Source organism: Harmonia axyridis, chromosome 2, assembly GCF_914767665.1.
Source record: "Harmonia axyridis chromosome 2, icHarAxyr1.1, whole genome shotgun sequence".
Lineage (NCBI taxonomy): Eukaryota > Metazoa > Arthropoda > Insecta > Coleoptera > Coccinellidae > Harmonia > Harmonia axyridis.
Window position 1 is genome coordinate 3,891,039 of NC_059502.1, and position 20,947 is coordinate 3,911,985.

Consider the following 20,947-nt stretch of genomic DNA (forward strand, 5'->3'; position numbering starts at 1 on the left):
TAAAATGAACATAGACGTATCGAGGGGGGTGGGGTTATTGAAGACGTAACCCCCCCATTCATTAGAAGAAATAAAAAATTGCTAGTAGGTAACAATTGAAAAAAAAAGTTTTTCTATAAAAAATTCAAAGATTTTGCTATTTCAAAGTGGGGGTAAACACCCCTATGAGGCAACTGGAGTTACGCCAGTGTCTATTTCTCAAATTATTTAAAATGAACCTAGTTACGCCACTGAAAATGAAGCTGCGACCACAGAATAGAGAGGTATTAATACCACAGATTACTTAGTCTGTGTTAATACCATAGACCTAATATCCATAGATATTAGGTCTATGATTAATACCTCTATTCTGTGCTGCGACACTATTTTGATTGAAGTTCAAATAAAAACTGCAATCTAAGGATCCAAAAACACCGAAATAATAGACACAAACATCATAATTAATCGTTCAGCGTCATGTTTAACTTGAAATATGTCGAGAAATAATAACTTGGTCGCCTTGAATGAAGAGTGTAAAAATTACGTAGAAAGTACCTATCGGCCAATCGAAAAATTTTGATTAAATTGCTAGTTACTTGCCTCTGGTGTTAGCCAGAAACGTTAGTTTAGCAAAATTTACTGGGGTTTACAAAACCTAAATTTTCTTCAGAATATGAAAATCCAATCATCACAGGTTAGTCGTTGGTTTTTGGTTTTAGTCAGTGGCGTAACTAGGGTTGACGCATGGGGGGTACACCTTCACTTTGAAAAAGGGAAATATTTTTTTTTCTAATTGTTTCTTATAATTTCATCTTATTTCTTCTAATCAAATGGGGGTGATATGTCCCTAATAACCCTCCTCGTTACGCCTTTGTTTTTAGTGTACGTATACAAATTTTATGTGGGCAATTTTTATCTTAAATCTTCCTAATTTGGGTGCAAACTTCTATAGATTAAGTACCTCCAATTTATTATGATACAACCTATATACAGGGTGATTCAAAAGACTTTAGGAAATGATATTACTAGTTAAAATAATAAAGAGTTCTTTCAAGAAAAATTGTTTTCTATGTTGAATCCTTTCGCAACATATTGTTGAACTTGAATATTTTCATGTTTTTGTTTACTTTCTACAATGCCTCAGTGGCGTAGTTTTCGGAGCTATCGTGTCTTCCAGTCGCCCATACATAAACTCTACGCCAATGAGGATAGGTGCTATTTAGAGCAATTTCCTGATTTTCCCGACTTTTCTTCACAAAAAAGATACCCCTTCTTGAAAGAGCGATACGCTCTATTAGTGATAACGTCACACAACGTCATTTTTGGTTCACCTGTCAGTGTTCGGAATCCAAACAAACAAATTGTCATTCACTTTAGTACGTTGTCGTTGAAGAAATTGGCTTATTTTGATAAATAAGATTATTTAAGGAACGATATTACTATTAATTGATAGACAGAAGGCACGAGATTAATTCCAGTAAGTTCGAACTTGAAGTTCAACTAACACGGCTTTTTACAAAATCTGGGGAATGATACAGGATTCAAACTTACTGGTATTAACCTCGTTCCTTCTGTCTATCAATTAATACCGAAATCGTTCCTCAAATACTTTTATTTATGAAAATAAGCCAATTCCTTCAACGACACCGTACTAATTTGAATGACAATTTATTTGTTTGGATTCCCAACACTGACAGGAGAACCAAAAATGGCGGTGGGTGACGTCACACTAATAGAACGTATTGAAGACACGATACTCCAGCAAAGTACGCCACTGAGGCACTATAGGAGCATTGTAGGAACTCAACCAAAGTATGAAAATATCGAAAGAATTTATGAAAATAAACGAAAAAGAAAATTTAAGTTCTGCAGCCTGTATATCTCCGAAGGAGTTCGAGGTAGAAAAACATGTATCACTATTATTACTTCACAAAGCAGGAACTCGACATCATGACCTGGACTTTTGAATCACCCTGTATAATATTCTAGGAAATGCCATCGTGGTCTAGAAACTATTATTATTATTATACCATGTAATTGAACCAATTGTTACCGCGACGAAATAGTAGCAATATACAGGGTGTTCGGGGAATGTTTTTAATGTAAACGTTAAAATCATTCTTCAGCAATATTTTACTAAAAAAATTAACCAAAAAGGTGTAAAATTGTACCAACAGTAAAGACAAAACTATAGAAAGGGGCAAAAATTCATTATTTTCAAAAAAAAATATCTCGAAAACGGTAAGACTTTTGTAATGGAAATTTTGTCTTAGCAGGTGGGTTATCCTTTGATCTACATTCTCCTTCGGTTTGACGTGGTCTTCACGGGACATCCTGTATAACACCTTAGTTGCAACAAAAGAATTTGAGCAAATTTTATCGATATCAAATGTAGGTACTATTTTTCACCGTCGCTCTATATTTATTATATGATTTTTTTCATAGGAGTTGAGATATTGCATAAGGAGATAAAAATCATAGCTTGAAATTTTTAGGATGTCTTTCAAATCTTAGATTCCAAAAAGTAAACGGGGTTAAAAAAAAGTTGCTCTTCCCGAATGATTCCTACAACGTTTACGTAAACAATAAACCAAAAACGAAAATTATAAACCAGCCATCTATAGAGTTAGATGTCCGTGATTGTATCTTCCAATAATAACAAAACCCAAGATACTAATAATCATGATAATCTTCGAAAACTTCGTCCAAAACCAAAACATCCCATAATCTCCAGACTTCTATAAACAACCCCGCCAGAGGTCGGCCAAATGTTTGTTATTCGGAGAAAGCTAAATAATGTGACAAATGATGGTTTTATGACCGGCGGCTCCCTTTGATCTTCCCCTGAAAGTCCGCACGCTTTTCAATCGCTCGTATAAAAAACACACTTGTCGGCAGAATTGCTAGCCTCAAGAAGATTCACACTATCTTCATACGCGACTCGTAGACGGCTTGATTAAACCAATCCTAGTCGAATAATTTTCAAAAGTCGACCAACTGCCACTCTTCCATTGGGTAAACCCCCTCTCAACTCCAATATTTCTTCCAGTTTCCAACTTTGCGATTTCAAAAAGGCCAGTAGTGAAAGTGAATCATAATATTCGTTATATTCGTGAAAATGGCTCCTGCAATAAAGTGTTTTGAGCATCCCATGAAGCTGCGAGAAAACCGGTGCCAACGTGTGCTAACAACCACAAAAGTTTCCGAAGATGATTCTTTGGGCTACGAGCTCTTCGTCAGTAAAATTCCATCAGATGCAGATGAGGACGAGCTGATTCCCTTCTTCGAGGAAATAGGACCTCTGCATACCTTCCGACTTATGATGAAGTACAACCAAAGCGGTAACAGGGGCCACGCTTATGTTACCTACATTTGCGAACAAGACGCAAAAACAGCAGTCTTTCAGCTTAACGGCAAAGAAATACGTGAAGGCCAACACATATCAGTGAATCGCTCCTTCAATAACTGCAGGATCTTCATCGGAGGAATTCCCGTCTGTAAGACCAAAGATGAGGTCTGGCACGAATTGCAGAGACAAGGAGTACCTAACATAACCGATGTCATCATGTACAGGTCCTACAGTAACAGGAATTTGAACAGAGGCTTCGTCTTTGTCGAGTTCCCTTGTCATAAGTTTGCCGCGAAAATGAGGCTCAAACTTAGAGGTTTGAAGTTGTGGAATTACGAAGTGGTTGTAGATTGGTCTGTACCGCAACCTGTTGTTAGCGAGGAAGAAATGGCTAGAGTAAGTTTATTTTTTCGTAATTATAACCGTTCTAACGGAAAATTTCAAAAATTCCGCCATTTTGAATCGCACCGCTCCAATATTCTAGAAAAAGTGTAAATTTTCGATGGTCTAGACGGAGCGGATTCTGTGATTTTTCGCAACGGTAATTTTGTCTAGTTAAGCGATTTTTATCGCAACAAATTTTGAATTTTAGTGTTGTTGCAGGTTAAAAAGGTCTACCTCAGAAATCTGGATGTGACGCAAACCAGGGAGGCGTTGAAGGCTACAATCGAGTCTTATCTTGATCCGGGGGCTATAGAAAAAGTCTACAAATTCAAAGATTATGCATTCATACATCTATCAACAAGAGAGTTGGCTTTGAAACTTGTGGAGTTTCTAAAAGGTACTGTGTGTATATCTTGTTAATTAAAAAATATCTAGTCATGTTTGTGTTTCAGAACATTACAAAGATACTTTCGTTGAGGTATCTCTGGCCAAACCTCGAAGTCAATACACCAAACCGGGGTATCGGAAATTTCAAATGTGAGTAGTTTCAGAAATGTATAGCAATCGTATTAAAAATTCCTGGTAATTCCCTACTACTGCCTATTTTTAGGAAAATGTTAATATTATTAACTAAAATTTCTTATTTTCCAGGATGAAAAACAATCCCTACCTACCTAAATCCTATACAGAATCAGTATATTCTGCTCCTAATAGTATCCTTGATTCTCCTCCTAGCAGAAATCTTAGTTCTCCATCCAATCTAAATTCCCCACAAAGACCTTCAAATCTTGCTTCTACTCAAAACTGGATACATTCTCTCCCCTTGTCTCCTACATGTTCCCCCACGTCGTCAGACCCTTGCGATATCTACCAATGGGATGAATATGAACAGTATTTTAATGAAGAGCTGACCAACCCAATGATCCATTTCAATTATCTACCAAAATATCACTTGCAGAATCGATTCAGGGATATCCTTCAGTACAATGAGCAGAGGGAGATCGATAACTTGGCCACGTCTTTTAATTCAACTGTAAGATTTTCTTTCTTTTTATTGAATTCTTTGTAAACCAGGTGTTTGGTGAAGATAAAGGAGTCCTATACTTTTATCTCTAGCAAACGCCCTATATATTTATAAGGCATGAATTTGGAAGAATTCTGTGTTAAAATAACCCACAAAAGTGGGAGTCAATGCTTCATTTTGGTTTATTTGATCCGGTTCTGAATTCAGTCGGGAAAAAGATTTGTTTGAGTTGAAATTTATGAAACGAAGCCTATAAGTAGATTTGATGTGTCGGCAGAATCTAAAGTATTCATTCTTTCTTTGTTGAAAAATTGCGTATTTTTTATGTTCATCGTCCAATTTAATTTTATTGTAATCAGGATACCTATGCTTCTGATAGTGGATCTAATGAACTTGTTTCTGCAATTCAAAATATTCTTGTTGAAGAGGACCGCAGGCTAAGTTATTCTCACATAGTGAGTGTGTTTCTCGCTTTCTCTTTATGTTGGTAGTCGGTGGCATAGCTACAGTTGCTCTGTATCATTTCTATGGTTAATGTCGATCAAACTATCTGAAAATTTTAATAAGAAAAGAAGCGTGGAGTCAGGAACATTGAACGTTTGTTCAAATCGCTATTTTAAAAACCAAATTACTTAATTTAAGACTCACTCTTCGTCGTAATGTAAACAAATTTGAAAGTAGTACCCAGTACGGCTCGGTACTTGGTACTCTTGTATAGTGTAAAGAAAATTCACTTTTAAATTTATCTACAATTACTAAATTCAACTTCAGTTAGACATGCCAAGACACTTTCAACACATTATCATTTATCAGTTTTTTAAACAATTTTTTTAAGGAAACTTAATATTTTATTAAACTAATGAATGCCTGCTTGAAAGGTTGGATTTTTGTCATTTGATATATGCTATTATATATTGGCACCAAGTCATTTTTCAAATTTGTTTTTTAATTAAATTGATCTTATCAATAAAATTTATAAATTTTCTGAAAATGCTGCTGAATCTCCTTTTCATATCACCGCACAAATTCTGTGTTTGTATCTTTTTGCACCTTGGTGTTTCTTCTACCTTCTGTGCAAATAAACGAAAAAATTCTAAACGAATGTATCATTAGTATCACTCGTGTGCCAAAATTCTAAAATTCCACTCATCTAGACTGCGTGTCTATTCTTGTTCAAAATATTTCTGAAGATTGAATGAGTACTTAGGATCTGTTTTATAATTAAAAAAAAAAAATTTTAAAGCATGACGACTGTTATTTGGTTATGCCACTGTGCTATTAGTCACTAAAAAAAAAGAACATGTTTGCGATAAACTAACCATTTTTAAGATAAATCTTATTGTACCTCACATTGAAAATCTGTATAAAGTAGAATATTTCATGCCTTGAAAAGTTGTAGTTGTTTTGCATGAACTTTATTTCATTGTTCTTTTTGTTGATTCAATGCAATTCTCTAAACATTCCAGATGAACAACTTGAATGTTTGCTGTCCAGGAGACTATTTCTGGAAGTTTCAAGATAAACTAGAAAGGCAACATGATTATTGAATAGTGTATAATGGTTAGAAAAGAATTTTTCCTCAAATACCTGATGAATTTTGAATTTCGCATATCTTCCGATATCTCATATACTCGCTAGTAATTAATTTTTGCTACATTTATTTGTTTAATTTTTAAACTCATCAACAGTACTATATTTTCTATAATCAGAAATATTACTGAATTAGAGTTTTTTCCTCATAATATTTAATATATTTGTACACCTTTTTTATTATAAGGTTTTTTGCTGAGCAGTTCACATACGGACCAGTAAAATTTTTGGTAAAAATTTATTTGAATTTTGGAGATAGCTTAAGTCTTCTAGTTTTTCTAAAAATGTCCTATTTCAATAAGTAACAAATTAGTATTAATATTCTATATATTCTCAAAACTTATGAACATTCCTTAATGTGATCCTATAAAAGGATCTTATATTATAGAATCTCAAATTTATTTAAGGTTTATATATTTGAGTACATTATATTTTATTTATTGTGTTATTACTTTGAAGGTTTATATTAGAAATTTTTTTTTTGTTTTTTTTTATATTTACATAGATGTTATTTCATTTTTATTTATTACGTATTTCAGTATACTGAAACATATTTGTATTTATACAATACACCCTAGTTACCTCTGAATTTTTTTTATCTACCTATACTACTAACTTTTTGGATTCGAGAAAATATTATAAGAAATTGAAGTATGTGCAAGAAATTTGTTATCAAACTGAAACTCTGAAATCGGCTTCAAAATAGCAAGACGAATAATTAAAAAATAGTGTTTCTGGGGGAATTTTTTCTTTTATTTGCAGGGGGCCGAAGAAATGAAAGATATAAAAAATTTCAATTGGAAATGGATTAACTTGAATATAGAGTGATTATATCGAACTTTTCATGCATCCTTTTATTATTTTTCTTTTCCGGGCATCTCACTTTGCAAGGTTAATTGAGCAATAGCATTCTATTAAAAGTTTAAATATTCATAAAAATTACTTGAATACGAATTTAAACAAACACTAAAAAGATCCCACAGCCAGTACTTTTCCCATTATTTTTTTAAATAAAAACTGCACATGGATTATTACGATTGATATTTTATTCAATTATGTTTTTAAATAATTGATAACCAATATACATTAACAATGAATAATATAGTATACAGGGTTTAACCAAATAAATGCGAAAATTATAAGTAGGGTAAATCTTTGTCGAAAATTAAAAAAGCTTTTCCTTGAAAAGTCACACTTCCATAAATGAGAAAAACATTTTTGTCTGGGAATGGCTGAAGAGTTGAAATAGAATTTGGTGGCATGTTTCACCAATAAAAAAAAAGACTACTATGAATATTTTTTTTTACGTTGTGATCTTTTACAAGAACTTCTAAAGATACAAAATTTCTTATTCTAAAAATGAGTTGAAAATAAAAATTCGTTGCAAAATTTTTTCAACTCTTGTGTTATGTCCCTGAAAGCAATAGCCTCCTAATAAAAAAATAAAACAACATTGTATATAAACATTTTTTTTCATCATTTTTGTAAGCATATAACTTTACAAGGAAAGGCTTAAAAGCTTTCGTTTCTTTGAAGGATTCACCCCCTAAAAACTTTGGCACTTATTCGGCAACACCCTGAAAATGATGAATATTTACTTTACATTAAATTGTTATCTGTTAAATAATCTTCATCTGTTTCATCATTTTCGTCTACATCTGCGTCTGCTTCTGGCCTGATGTTGTTCAACAAATACCTCATGGCCCCAAGCATTGTTGCCACCGTTCTTCTGAATTCCCCATCGATGCCATTATTTTCGTCTAAATTTTCAGCAGGGAGTGCTACCGCTCCTGCTGCTTCGTCTACATTTTCTTCTACAGCCGTTGGATTGTAATTTGGCAAAATGGACCTGACAAAAACGACCATCGGGTTAGCAGCCTGATTGGCTGAAATCACTAATTTCTTAGGCTTGCTGTAGATGTTTATCGAGTCTTTCGGTGGCAATGGGTCAAAGCTCATGAAATGACTGCTTTCCTAGAAGCCGAAAAATATGACATTGATTTTTGAAAGAAGCATTGAATTTTTTGTATAAATAAAAAACGTAGTCGAAAAATTCGTGTGCCAATCAGCTTTTATCAGAATGAATTTCAGTTTTCATTCACCGGCTTTAACAATTGAATGTAGAAATTCCTTAGACTATATATCTGATACTATGTCTATGAGAAATCCCTATGTATAGTAACGGCATGACGTCAGCGATGACGTAGGAAAATGTCATTGCCAGACTGTCAAACAGTCCTTTCACTGCTTACATATCAAATTTTGAGGTTCTATTTCACTGTAAACTGGTTTTTGTTCAACTGTGCTTGTTGCTCTATATTCGCATGAACACCGGTATACTACAGGAAAAGAAAGAACGAAAGAGAAAAGAGGTCGCGATGATTTCCCTTGCATAAAGCTTTTGTAGTTATTGTGGACTTACCTCAGTAATTGGGGATAGCCCTTTGAAATCTGACAGTATAATATGCCTCGCAATGTTGACAGGCAAAGGTCCTTGATACCTTTTCGATCTCTTTTCTTCGCATTCTTCAATGTATTTCTCCTTGGCGTCCACCCGATCTAGGACTTCCAGCACGTTCTTTTCTAACCAAGGCAGTAAATCACTATCTTTCCATATATGGAAACTTCTATTTATATACAAACTGATCAGCTGCTGTAGATTTGGTGGATCTCTGTCAAAAAAACAAACAAATCTTCATCGAACACATTAAAACTTAAATATGAACATTTTTTTGTCAACTCCAAATTCAATTTGCAGATTTCTATTGACTTAATTAGTGTATTTTCGTCACGCCTTAAAGTCAATTAAGGAACGTCTATAGTGAATCTATCAGCCTGTTTCAACAGGGGTATGGTCCTTATATCACCTTGGTTACTACGGTTAGTAAGTTGGTGGTCACTATACGTCAGATTCCTCAAAAACCGGTGACTATTTCCTCAAACTTTATCTGTCATCAGAGCAACCGTACTTTTATTTTGGTTAGGTTCGATAACCAAGCCCACTCCGGTTGGCAGTTGTCATTTTAATTTTCAGATTATTGTTTATGAATATTTTCCTTGACATCTAACACTCAAAAACTATAGTATTTCAATTATGAAACAAATACCCGTCAGAGCCATTGAGAACTATTAGTTACTTGCAAATTAAAAGAGATCAACCATTTATAACCTCCAAAATTCTGTCACTGAAAAATCTAGTTGACCATTGACAAGTGTCAAGTGGTAAGTAAATACGAAGCAAGTTACCTGAAACATTGAAAACCACTAGTAACCGCTCTGAAATTCTCGGCGATATACAGACCACACCCCAGGTAGGTGTATAAATACACCTGTTGCTTAAACCTTGATACACAGACCAACCCATATGTAATGGAAAGAGAGGGAAGCTCGCTTGGAAGAAGCAAATAGCCTTTTCCTTACGCGACGATATCCGACGGTTTACTAATAGCATGATCCACTCACTTATTTTCCCGGGAGAAGAAATCATGGCCGGCCACCCTACTGTCTGGTTGTATGGAACATTTTTCAAGCAAAGGTCTGAGCACTCCTGGAAACATTATGAGAGCATCTTGTAACAAACTGTCAGCTTTCGCGGTATCCCCATTAGATGTGTAAAATTGTGCAACTGCTACCGAGAAGGCAAAATTTGGCAACTGCGACAGGTTTTTTCTACTCTCCCATTCCAACGTGAAATCTTTCAGCCAATTGTATTCTTTTGCTCGTAAGGCGTAAAAATCCATAGCTAAGATAATAGCCAACGGGTCACTTTCGGGTTCTATTGATAATAAAAGTTTGCAAAATTCCAGGGAAGTCCTACAGCATGCTCTACCACCCACAAATATCAAGTGTTTGAATGCTGTTATGTACAGAGCTCTGAAAAAATCTGAATTTAGATTGTTGAAGTTGAGTTTTGCATCTGGAAAAATACCTATTTTCTTGTCTTCTATAATCTAACCTACAATTTCCTTGTGAAACATTAAATAGGGGATGGAATGCATTCTCTAAACAATACAATGCCCTCTCTATAAGTTCAGCTGCCATGGCAAACTCTTCACTCATTTTGCACAAATCAGAGAGCTGAAGCAGTCCGTCTAAAGAACATTCTTCTTATTATTCTAAAAATTCACAACAAAAATTCAATACTTACCTATGTGGTATGGATGTTCATTTATTATAGCTATAATCTTGTTTGGTTCCAAACTTTCAACTGCCTCCAGAAATTTATTTTGTATAATTCTATAACTATTACTGTGTTCGAATGTAAAATATTGAATACCATCTTTACTCTCTAGTAGGTTCATTGAAATTCCAGATTTTCCTACTTGGGGCCAGTTCTCTTTACAACTGGACATCCATATTGCCTTTGAATAAGTTCTACTACCCCTATTCTTTTTTTTACTGCAAAATAATTATAAATAACTTTTTATAGGAAAGAACAGAAAATACCAAAATTACTCACTGCTCTGTTTGAACAATCCTTGAACCAAATATTCTCTTCAATTCATTATTAGGATTTAGATGTTTGTGTTGTACATGTAGGACCCCTTTTGAATTGGTCCTTTCACATTTTTGTAGAGGTAATGCTGCAGATATATTGGGATCATATGTTTCACCTAAGAGTTTGTTAACTTCCCGGACAGATCTTTCTACTTCATCAATCTAAAATTGTTTCGGAATTTTTTAGAAACCCATTTGACCTACTGGTGCTTCTGAGAATATCTCAGAATAAGACTCACGTCTGGATTTTCTTCACTGCTCCTCTGAGTGCTCACATATTTACCTTTCTTCTTTTTTTTTTTCTTTTTTCTCTTCACCTCCTGAGTCATCACATCAACTACATCTATAGGTGCTTCTGTTTCATTATCATCTTCTTTGACTTCACTTTCAGAATGTGAGTGTTGATTCAGCTGTAATAAAAGCACAAATTTAAGAATATTTCTAAAGAAAAGACTGAACAAAACACAATTACCAAGTCATAGCGATTTATATTCAGCTGTTTTTTTCTCGTGCCACCCACAGGAGTATCCGTTTCTGTATCTGATACTTCTTCTACAAGCTCCTTATCTGCTTGTAATTTCCTTAAAACCCGTGAAGACATTTTTAAAATTAATCTTATAAGATTTCAACACAATTTTTATCTCGATCCAGAACAATCATCACATATTTTTGCATAGAAAACAAAGAATAATTTTAGACAATAAAGTTTTTTGACGTTTATTCTTTCTATGATTTGACATAGAATTATAAAAAGTAATTTTTATTTTTCGAATTTTAGAAAATCTCTATTCTCCACGTTGAAATTGGTAAATTGACTAATTTTTCCAAGAATTAACATCTGATATTCATTCAAATAAAACGATTTAAATTCAAATATTTTGTATGTAAAACACAAATTTATTCCGAACGCAATGACCAAACGTCAAATTGAAATATTTTCCGATCACATATGACTTTGAAGTGTGAAAAGTTGTGACTTTCCGAATAATTCGCAATAAAATTTTTCTTTCCAGTGAATATTAAATTTCACATAGAATATACGGCTGCAAGTCATGTATTAACAATTTGTATCACATTAGTTGCAGAATATAAAATTACAAGTGTAATAAAAACACTCAGAGTTATCGCTTCCTGGAAATAGAATTTTCATTCGAGTAAAATGGATAACTTTCCGTCGTACCAGAATGGAAATCAAGGGAAACAACAAGATTTTCAGAAACTGACTCTGACTGTTGAAACTAGCATCCAAAAAATATCCCAAAATGGTGAGTCATTCTCTTAAAATATTGAAAAAATCTTGACACGCAAAAAAAATTATTTTAGTTTCGTCTATGCAACGTATGGTGAAACAAATTGGAACTCATCAGGACTCCCCAGAACTAAGAAAACAATTGTAAGTGCTCATATATTTTTAGTTGTTAAGTGCATTATATTTAATGTAGTGATAATTAATGCTTATTTAATTATCTAAAAATCAATTAAACGAGTCAATTGTCAATTATCTGAGGACAAAAGGTATTTTTGTTATGAATGATATCTAAGAATATCAATTGAAGTTTTAACAGCAGATTAATTTGTTTTTGAAATATTCTTCAACTAATTTTTTACTATTTCAGACATTCTCTTCAACATTATACTCAGAAGCTAGTGAAAGACACCAATGGCTATATTAAAGAACTCAACACATATTCATTATCTTCACCTTCTGAGCAAAGGCAGATTAAAATGCAAAGAGAAAGACTTCATGATGAATTTGCTGCCACCTTGAATCGTTTTCAGATAGTACAGAGAAGTACTGCACAGAAGGAAAAAGAGCAAATCAATAAAGTTAAAGAGCAGAACTTTGGGGAACCTTATCTAGGTGAATAATCTTTGAAATTTTTCCTCCGGTGATCAGCAAATTAATGAAGTGAGATTATGTGAAGCATAACCAATTTGCAAATTTTGTATTTAGGTTTTCCATTGTTAATAATTGTCCGTTCCTGATTCTGCATTTGAGGTTTATTATAATACAATTAAGACAAGTTTCAATTCTATGTGGATCAAAATTTTAAGTTTCTATTATAAGCCCTTAAAATCAATTGATGTCATTCTAATAGAGAGTTTTTTGTGTATACACGATTGGTTTTTCAACAGAGATTTTAAAATTTCAGAATCCAATCGAAAACAACCACTTATTGAACTCCAAGATAGCAACTATTCCAAACAGATGCAGATCCAAGAAAATGCCGATCTGAGAGCATTAGAAGAGAGAGAACAATCAATCAGAGAACTTGAGGTGAGTTTTATAAATTGCTGCTGAATTATTTGTCATAACTGGAAAATGACGGTTCTCTCCTGATGCAGTTCTTATACTCCATCTACCGGAGGGGGCGGAGCTATGGGGTTCAAGAAATTTCCGAAGTGGAGGGGATGAACCCTATAGCTCCGCCCCTTTGGTGGAAGAAGTATCAGGTGTGTGAATAAGTCTTTCCCGTTTTTTGTAAGAGATGGCGCCACCAATACTGTGCGAGTATTTAATGGTTACATATGTCATAATCAAAGCTTATTCATCTGTCAACAATTCCACACTAACACATTAGTTGAAATTTTTTCGCATCATAAATTTTTGAAATCGTGAAAATGTCGAAATTTGAGCCGAGTCGACGTCATTTGCGGGAAGTTTCACTTTATTGGTTCAATTTGAAGAAATCTGCTGCCGAGGCGCATCGGTTGCTTCAGGAAGCTTATGGAGAAGGTTGTGTCGATGATTCAAGTGTTCGCGGATGGTTTCGACGCTTCAAAAGTGGCGATTTCGACGTGGAAGACAAGGAGCGTTCCGGGCGGCCGCAAATCTTTGAAGATCAAGAATTGGCGACTTTGCTTGATGAAGATTCGTGTCAAACGCAAAAAGAACTTGCTGAAGCATTGGGAGTTGACCGAACAACCATTTCCAAGCGTTTGAAAGCCATGGGAATGATCCAAAAGCAAGGAAATTGGGTGCCGTACAAACTGAAGCTGAGAGACGTCGAACGGCGTTTTTTCACTTGCGAACAGCTGCTTCAGCGACATAAAAGAAAGGGTTTTCTGCATCGTATCGTGACTGGCGATGAAAAGTGGATCCGTTACGATAATCAGAAGCGAAGAAAATCATGGGGACTACCCGGCCATGCATCATCATCGACGGCCAAGCCAAATATTCATGGCGCCAAGCTCATGCTCTGTATATGGTGGGACCAGCTAGGTGTGGTTTACTATGAGCTTCTGAAACCGAATGAAAGGATCACAGGCGAGGTCTATCGACGACAATTGATGCGTTTGAGCCGCGCACTGCGAGAAAAACGGCCACAATACTCCGACAGGCACGACAAAGTTATTTTGCAACATGACAATGCTCGCCCACATGTTGCACAGCCAGTGAAAACATACTTAGAAACGCTCAAATGGGAAGTCCTACCCCACCCGCCGTATAGTCCAGACATTGCTCCGTCTGATTACCATCTCTTCAGATCGATGACGCATGGCCTGGCTGACCAGCACTTCCATTCCTACGAGGAAGCCAAAAAATGGGTGGATGACTGGATAGAGGCCAAACCGGTCGAATTTTTTCGCAACGGGATTCGTATGTTGCCAGAAAGATGGGGAAAAGTTGTAGCTAGCGATGGCCAATACTTTCAATAATTCATTTGTAACCATTTTTTCACAATAAAGGCTCAAAATTTGAAAAAAAACGGGAAAGACTTATTCACACACCTTATATGAAATAATAAATCTCTAAGAGAGATAATAAACTCCTAAAAATTTTTCATTATTCACATTTCTAAGATTAATACTTTTGTTTAGGAATGATTCAGATAAAAATTATCAGCTAATCAGCACTTCAAACAATATTTCGTTTTTTCAGAACGATATCAGAGACGTGAATGATATTTTCAAAGAATTGGGAGTTCTAGTCCACGAACAAGGTGAAATAATTGATAGTATTGAAGCTAACGTAGAAAAAACGGAAAGCTTTGTTCACCAAGGGGCCACGCAATTGAGAGAAGCCAGCAACTATAAGAATAAGATAAGAAGGAAAAAAGTTATCCTAGCAGTTATTGCTGCCGTGGTATTAACTGTGATTATCCTAATAATTTATTATGGCAGCCATTAAATCCTCAAGCTGGGAAACTTGTCGAAAATGTGGTAAAACCCTAAAATCTATCACAATGTAATTTCTGGATATCTTGTAAAACCCCATTTTGTTCACTAAATGGCTCTTTGTCGTATGGTCTGAAGTTGTTGAAAATTGTTGCAGAAATATTTATATGTAAATGTATTTATGCTATATAAAAATCATTATATCATTGAAGTGGATAATATCAGTATACCCGAACATTTTCAGTAAAGTCGGAGGTAATTTAGTTGCACTATTCAAAATTTTAGCTCGTTTCTTTTATTCAAACTCTATTAACCATTCCAAGGTATTATTTGAAATAACCAGTTATTTTAGTATTTTCTTATCTTATTCTGAAAATATAGCTTTAAGTAAGTTCACTTTTATGATAAGTTTTATATTATTTAGACTTGAGTAGTGAGATTATTTTAACCAAATTTCTTGTACATTTTTCTGTATCTAGCTATTTCTATGTATATATAATACGTTATTCAAAATTGTGTTTTAATGTTTTATACCTCATACTGCGAGCTTTTGCGCTCTTGTTCCAATTTGTATAATTTCGCTTCAACTATTGCGAAATTATATATATAAAGGGTGTTTTTTTTCGAGGTATATAACTTTAAGTTGGCATTACTGTTCAAGATGGCGAACGATTTTAGAGCTGTCAAGTGATTTATTCTCAGTTTGGTTTGGCAATTCAAGTAATCATCATCAAGTAAGGCGTAGATTCGTCGAATGGGCCCAAAATGAGATTGCCGTTGTTCCCGATTTTCATAAGCGAATTTTGTTTAGCGATGAAGCGCACTTCTGGTTGAATGGCTACGTAAACAAACAGAACTGCCGCATTTGGAGTGAAGCTTATCCTCAAGTCTATGTCGAAACACCGTTACATCCAGAAAAACTGACTGTTTGGTGCGCTTTATGGGCTGGTGGAATTATTGGTCCGTACTTCTTCAAAAACGATGATGGCCAGAACGTTACAGTCAATTGTGATTGGTATAAAGCCATGATTACTAACTTTTTCATTTCTGAATTGAACAACCATGATGTCTAGGAGCTGTGGTTCCAACAAGACGGCGCAACATGTCACACAGCTCGTGCCACAATCGATTTATTGAAAGACACGTTTGGTGACCGCCTAATTTCACGTTTTGGACCTGTAAATTGGCCTCCAAGATCTTGTGATTTCACACCGCTAGACTACTTTCTGTGGGGCTATGTAAAGTAAATGGTCTATGCGGATAAGCCACAAACCCTTGACCATTTGGAAGACAACATTCGCCGTGTTATTGCCGATATACGGCCACAAATGTTGGAAAAAGTCATCGAAAATTGGACGTTCAGATTGGACTACATCCGAGCCAGCCGTGGCGGTCATATGCCAGAAATCATATTTAAAATGTAATGCCACAAGATTATCTTGCGGATAAATAAAATTCATGTCAATCGAATAATCCATCGTTGTTTTATTGCAATTTAAAGTTCTATAGCTCTAAAAAAAACACCCTTTATATTTCTGTGAAATCTAACCAATAATTTCCGAAATATTGAAATTTTACAAAAAGTTTTTCTTTGATCTTCCAATGATCCTATCTCTATAAAATTTCTGACAGACAGAATTGATTTTGACCTCGAATTTTTCATCAGTGAGTCGTTCTAAATTGTTTGTAGCTACTTCATCTCAAAATTTGTAAATAATAATAATAAGACATATAATCGATTGAAATAAAACTAAATTTCGGAGGGAAAAATTAATAACAGTTTGGAATTTTGGTTTTGTTTATTAACAAATTATACTTAAAGCAGCATTTACAAAAATATACAAGTTTTTAAGATACAGTCGATAACAATATCTAAAAGTGAAGATAAAATTTAGTATTGAAATACCTTCAATCAAATCTACTCATCTCATCGGCTTTTTCAGTGGACTCGTTGACTTTTTCAATAGTCTCATTGGCAGAGGCACTGGAATTGGCATCGTCACTTCCTTTGAAAACAGTAGGTGGAAATTTGGGGTTCAGTTTTGATCGTAGACCAGCTAAAGTGATGAGAATAGCCTCTTCTGTTCTAATGGTTTTTGAGCCTTGACTAGGAAGTGCATTCAAATAACTGTCAAAAAGTAATTCTGGCTCGGTTTCCTTAAGGGTTTGATCATTTTCCAGTGCAAATTCCAAACCTTGAACTCCTCCAAAAACTACCAGAAGATGTTTATAAGACGGACATTCGAATGAATCTATTGAGGATCCTTTATCGGATGTTCCAATTGATAAATCGTAGCCATCTTTGTATGGGCATTGAGAGAATATCTGGGACAGGGTTTTTGCTAATCTCACCTTGTAACCCCAATAAACGCCAGTTGTTTTTCTAGGAGCCTCAGGATTCACAACAACACCTTTTAATTTTTTAGTATCTATTGTTTTGGTATCCAATTTCACTGTACAACGGCTACCTTCCACCAATAATTTATCCACATGAGCATCTTGACGTAAGCCAATATAAACTATGGAGCCTTTTCCTTCCTTGATTGGTTTACTTGTAACAACACCTTCTCTATACTCAAACTGATCCTTTGAAGAAAGATGGTGAGGTGCATTGAGAGGATTCATCAACCCAGAATATTTAAGATCTCTATGAATAGGAAAAAAATGTTTTCGAAGATATTGTGGACACTCTAAATATTGAAGTATACGAGCTAGTTGTCCACAACTCTGTCTTACTGTTTTCAATCCAAAGTCATCATCAATAGATGACGTTTTAATTTTTTCTTCATCCCCATAATCGTCAAATACTATAATTTCATCTACTTGGTACAAACAAGCCGAACGTGCAATCTGTCCAGCTAGATATGTTCTTAATTCTTCAGTTTGTGCATTTTCTAAAATAGAACCTGGCAAAGCTATAGATAGTGTAGATATTTCTTTAATTTCTTCAGTATCACTCTTAATTTTTTCATTTTGTTTTACATCCTTCTCTTTTTCCATCTCTTTCATTCTTTTATTTTCGAGGGCTTTTTCTTTGTATTCTTTTCTTTTACGTTTGCGTTCTTTATTGATTTCACTCCAGCTTTTTAGCTTACCATTTTCTTCGTATTTCTTGTTCATTTTGGACTCCATTTCGTAAAAATAGAAAAAACACTAAACAAAATCAAAAGTTTACTATCTTTCAAGGAGAAAAATTAGGTTAGTAAGGTTAGTTCTCATTTGGATCACAGATAAAAGAGAATAATATCACAGATATCTATGTATTTTAATACCGAGCTCTGCCTCTGTGACTTATTATCAGATTCTACTCTGTTATCTGTGCAGATGCTCATTTGTGTTTAAAAAAAAAAACTTTTTATTCGAGATCAGTGGTGAATATATATATATTTATAACAACATAATAATATAAATAAAACATAAAATAAAAAATACAGAACAACATAATATTATATGTCTATGGTTGGTGAATTAAGATTTGTAATCTGTGATAAAATATTCGAGTTTCAACTTTTTTGTCTTGTATGTGTAATGTGTATATTTTATATGATTTTTTATGATTTTAAATCACGAATGAACATACGGAATAGTAACAGTAAGTTTCGTTTTCACATTTTTGTTTATGAATTTATGGAAATTTCTAGTTTCTTAACGTTATACTTCTTTATTTCCAGTTATCAGTTTAGATGCTGTAATTCCAGCCTTGTTGCTTATTATATTCATTGCATTGTATTTATTTGAACTGAATTATTGAATTGAATTATATGAATTATTATTTTAGGAATTCTCAAGAGGCGACGTACATAGTCTTATATGTATTCATTCAAAATGAAAGCTGAGACAAATGAAATTGATAAGTAAGTACCTTAATTCTATATAATATATTAATAGATAAGTATTCTTTATTGCGGAGCAAATGGCCATCGGTCTTGGGTCCTTCAGCCTGTTCTTTCAAATACATTATTTTTGCATTTCGGGTAATATTAAAAAAAAATATATAATTTTCATTTCATGTTTAATTCCAAATATTTTATATATTCATTTGATTCAGCATGTTATAATCTGAGTGAAATAATACAACAAAAATAAAAAAATTGTTGATCAGCGGGGTCCCTATACCTATGGACTTTGAATTTTTCAAGTAGCAACTAATGTGCTACTTCTTAACTGAATTTAACATTATCATAGTTTCATTTATTTCAGAACTATTGAGTGTTCAGCTTTTGAAGATGACTTCAAGACTCGTATAGATAAAATGGAAGATGTTGATATTTCCGAAAATTACATTGATGAAAATGGAGTTCATGACAGATTAGACCTGAAAAATATCATTGTAAACGACTTGAGATATCCATCCGAACAAATTGGTCTCCCTGATAATTCTTCAAAAACGAAAGAATCACCCAAAATTCTTGAAGAATTTCCTAATTCGAGAATGAAAAAACATAGGTGTAACCTATGTGATTATGCTACAAATCTGAAAAAGAATCTCGAACAACATATAAATTCTATACATCCAAATCTGAAGGCACATAAGTGTCACCTGTGTGATTATGCTCCAGCTCTAGAAAATTCTCTCAAACGACATATTGATTCAGTCCATTTAAAATTGAAGAAACATAAGTGTCACCTTTGTGATTATGCTGCAACTGAAAAAGCGCATCTCGAAAAACACATAAATTCTATTCATTTAAATTTGAAGAAACATAAATGTCCTCTGTGTGATTATGCTACAAGCATAAAAGAATGTATCAAAAAACACCTAAAGTCTGTTCATTTGAAATTGAAGGAACATAAGTGTCACCTTTGTGATTATGCTACAAATGAGAAAAACAAACTCAGAAATCATATAAATTGTATTCATTTAAACTTGAGGGACCAAAAGTGTCACATGTGTGATTATGCTACAAATTTGAAAATAACTCTCAAACGACATATAGATTCAGTTCATTCAAATTTGAAGGAACATAAGTGTCTCCTATGTGATTATGCTACAAATGTGAAAGAGAATTTCAATAAACATATAAATTCTGTTCATTCTAAGTTGAAGAAATACAATTGTCACCTTTGTGATTATGCTACAAATGAGAAGGGAAGGATCAAAAATCATATTAATTGTGTTCATTTAGATTTGAGAGAACAAAAGTGTCACTTGTGTGATTACGCTACAAATTTAAAAAATAATCTCAAACGACATATAAATTCAGTTCATTTAAAATTGAAGGAACATAAGTGTAACCTGTGTGATTATGCTGCAAATCAAAAAGACTTACTCAAAAAACATATGAATTCTGTTCATTAAAATTTGAAGAAAAATTTGTTCTCAATCGACATATAAACGAAACGTTACCAAATTACTGAAATATCGTATATGAATATTAATTATAGTGCTTTTTTTTGTTGAAGATTCTTGTTTCTATAAATGAAGTATATTTATTATTTTCAAATGAAATTTTATGATGTTATCATTTTGAACCTTATTTCCCATTATATAATATTACTAAATATGATTTTACCTTCATTCAAATCAAATGATACTAACTTATGGACTTCTAGAATTTCTATTTGTTGTATATAAATGGTAATAATTGTGGATTTTGCTAGGAGGCTCAAAGTCAGTTTACAAAACAAGACTTGCACCTTTAATAACTACGTTGTCCTTTTACTATAGACTTAACGTCGTACTTATAAACAATGCAGGACGTTTTTTTGATTAAATCGACAAAACGTCGTATGATGAATTTGACAATGTGACTTTAAGATGAAAAAATCGATTAAATATGAAATTCAGAAGGAATACTAGAGACTTCTTTAAAGAAAATTCTTATAAATTAGGCAAATCAGGGCGGCGAAATTTTATTTTGCCGGGGCGCTAAAATGTCTGGCAGCGGCCCTGCGTCTCCTTAATATTCCAATATTAAATTCCAATCAATACTTTAAAACATTGATGCACGCCAATGAACTCTGAAACTCGTTCGTTGAAGATCGGCAATGCTGGCAACCAATTT

The 20,947-nt window shown here is 33.8% G+C and overlaps 5 protein-coding genes across 7 annotated transcripts; 3 read left to right on the forward strand and 2 right to left on the reverse strand.

Moving 5' to 3' along the window:
• Positions 1-393: 393 nt before the first annotated feature.
• LOC123672691 (APOBEC1 complementation factor-like) lies at positions 394-6,915 on the forward strand. Of its 2 annotated transcripts, XM_045606920.1 has the most exons (7): positions 394-673; positions 3,029-3,724; positions 3,932-4,109; positions 4,165-4,249; positions 4,364-4,745; positions 5,096-5,191; positions 6,203-6,915. In XM_045606920.1, the coding sequence occupies exons 2-7, from the start codon at positions 3,098-3,100 to the stop codon at positions 6,281-6,283; spliced, it is 1,449 nt and encodes a 482-aa protein (XP_045462876.1). In that variant the 5' UTR covers positions 394-673; positions 3,029-3,097; the 3' UTR covers positions 6,284-6,915. The 2 variants fall into 2 exon arrangements, with proteins under 2 accessions (XP_045462876.1, XP_045462877.1); XM_045606921.1 differs by lacking the exon at positions 5,096-5,191 and having other exon boundaries at positions 398-673.
• A 437-nt stretch (positions 6,916-7,352) lies between these two features.
• Positions 7,353-11,512, reverse strand: LOC123672690 (transcription factor 25). Its single transcript, XM_045606919.1, has 8 exons — positions 11,296-11,512; positions 11,063-11,233; positions 10,786-10,985; positions 10,474-10,724; positions 10,255-10,417; positions 9,789-10,199; positions 8,749-8,998; positions 7,353-8,300 (listed from the first exon to the last, which is right to left on the reverse strand). The coding sequence occupies exons 1-8, from the start codon at positions 11,422-11,424 to the stop codon at positions 7,926-7,928; spliced, it is 1,950 nt and encodes a 649-aa protein (XP_045462875.1). The 5' UTR covers positions 11,425-11,512; the 3' UTR covers positions 7,353-7,925.
• A 251-nt stretch (positions 11,513-11,763) lies between these two features.
• Positions 11,764-15,455, forward strand: LOC123672693 (syntaxin-7). Its single transcript, XM_045606922.1, has 5 exons — positions 11,764-12,088; positions 12,147-12,216; positions 12,440-12,684; positions 12,977-13,101; positions 14,707-15,455. Exons 1-5 carry the CDS (start codon positions 11,983-11,985, stop codon positions 14,953-14,955), a joined length of 795 nt encoding a protein of 264 aa, XP_045462878.1. The 5' UTR covers positions 11,764-11,982; the 3' UTR covers positions 14,956-15,455.
• A 1,267-nt stretch (positions 15,456-16,722) lies between these two features.
• On the reverse strand, positions 16,723-18,175 carry LOC123672696 (putative methyltransferase C9orf114 homolog). The gene has a single exon (XM_045606929.1). It carries the CDS (start codon positions 18,072-18,074, stop codon positions 16,851-16,853), a length of 1,224 nt encoding a protein of 407 aa, XP_045462885.1. The 5' UTR covers positions 18,075-18,175; the 3' UTR covers positions 16,723-16,850.
• Positions 18,176-18,314: 139 nt separating this feature from the next.
• Positions 18,315-20,391, forward strand: LOC123672697 (zinc finger Y-chromosomal protein-like). 2 transcript variants are annotated; one of them, XM_045606930.1, is made up of 3 exons: positions 18,315-18,534; positions 18,721-18,796; positions 19,143-20,391. In XM_045606930.1, the coding sequence occupies exons 2-3, from the start codon at positions 18,753-18,755 to the stop codon at positions 20,239-20,241; spliced, it is 1,143 nt and encodes a 380-aa protein (XP_045462886.1). In that variant the 5' UTR covers positions 18,315-18,534; positions 18,721-18,752; the 3' UTR covers positions 20,242-20,391. The 2 variants fall into 2 exon arrangements, with proteins under 2 accessions (XP_045462886.1, XP_045462887.1); XM_045606931.1 differs by lacking the exon at positions 18,315-18,534 and adding an exon at positions 18,545-18,668.
• The last annotated feature ends 556 nt before the right edge of the window (positions 20,392-20,947 follow it).

Coding starts and splice junctions, on each gene's coding strand:
- LOC123672691 (XM_045606920.1), top strand. CDS start 3,098: ATGGCTCCTGCAATAAAGTGTTTTGAGCATCCCATGAAGCTGCGAGAA. Junction 3,725..3,931: donor GCGAGGAAGAAATGGCTAGA/GTAAGTTTATTT, acceptor GTGTTGTTGCAG/GTTAAAAAGGTCTACCTCAG. Junction 4,746..5,095: donor CCACGTCTTTTAATTCAACT/GTAAGATTTTCT, acceptor TATTGTAATCAG/GATACCTATGCTTCTGATAG.
- LOC123672690 (XM_045606919.1), bottom strand. CDS start 11,424: ATGTCTTCACGGGTTTTAAGGAAATTACAAGCAGATAAGGAGCTTGTA. Junction 10,418..10,473: donor TGAACATCCATACCACATAG/GTAAGTATTGAA, acceptor AATGTTCTTTAG/ACGGACTGCTTCAGCTCTCT. Junction 8,301..8,748: donor GGCTATCCCCAATTACTGAG/GTAAGTCCACAA, acceptor TTCGGCTTCTAG/GAAAGCAGTCATTTCATGAG.
- LOC123672693 (XM_045606922.1), top strand. CDS start 11,983: ATGGATAACTTTCCGTCGTACCAGAATGGAAATCAAGGGAAACAACAA. Junction 12,685..12,976: donor CTTTGGGGAACCTTATCTAG/GTGAATAATCTT, acceptor TTAAAATTTCAG/AATCCAATCGAAAACAACCA. Junction 13,102..14,706: donor AATCAATCAGAGAACTTGAG/GTGAGTTTTATA, acceptor TCGTTTTTTCAG/AACGATATCAGAGACGTGAA.
- LOC123672696 (XM_045606929.1), bottom strand. CDS start 18,074: ATGGAGTCCAAAATGAACAAGAAATACGAAGAAAATGGTAAGCTAAAA.
- LOC123672697 (XM_045606930.1), top strand. CDS start 18,753: ATGTATTCATTCAAAATGAAAGCTGAGACAAATGAAATTGATAA. Junction 18,797..19,142: donor GAGACAAATGAAATTGATAA/GTAAGTACCTTA, acceptor CATTTATTTCAG/AACTATTGAGTGTTCAGCTT.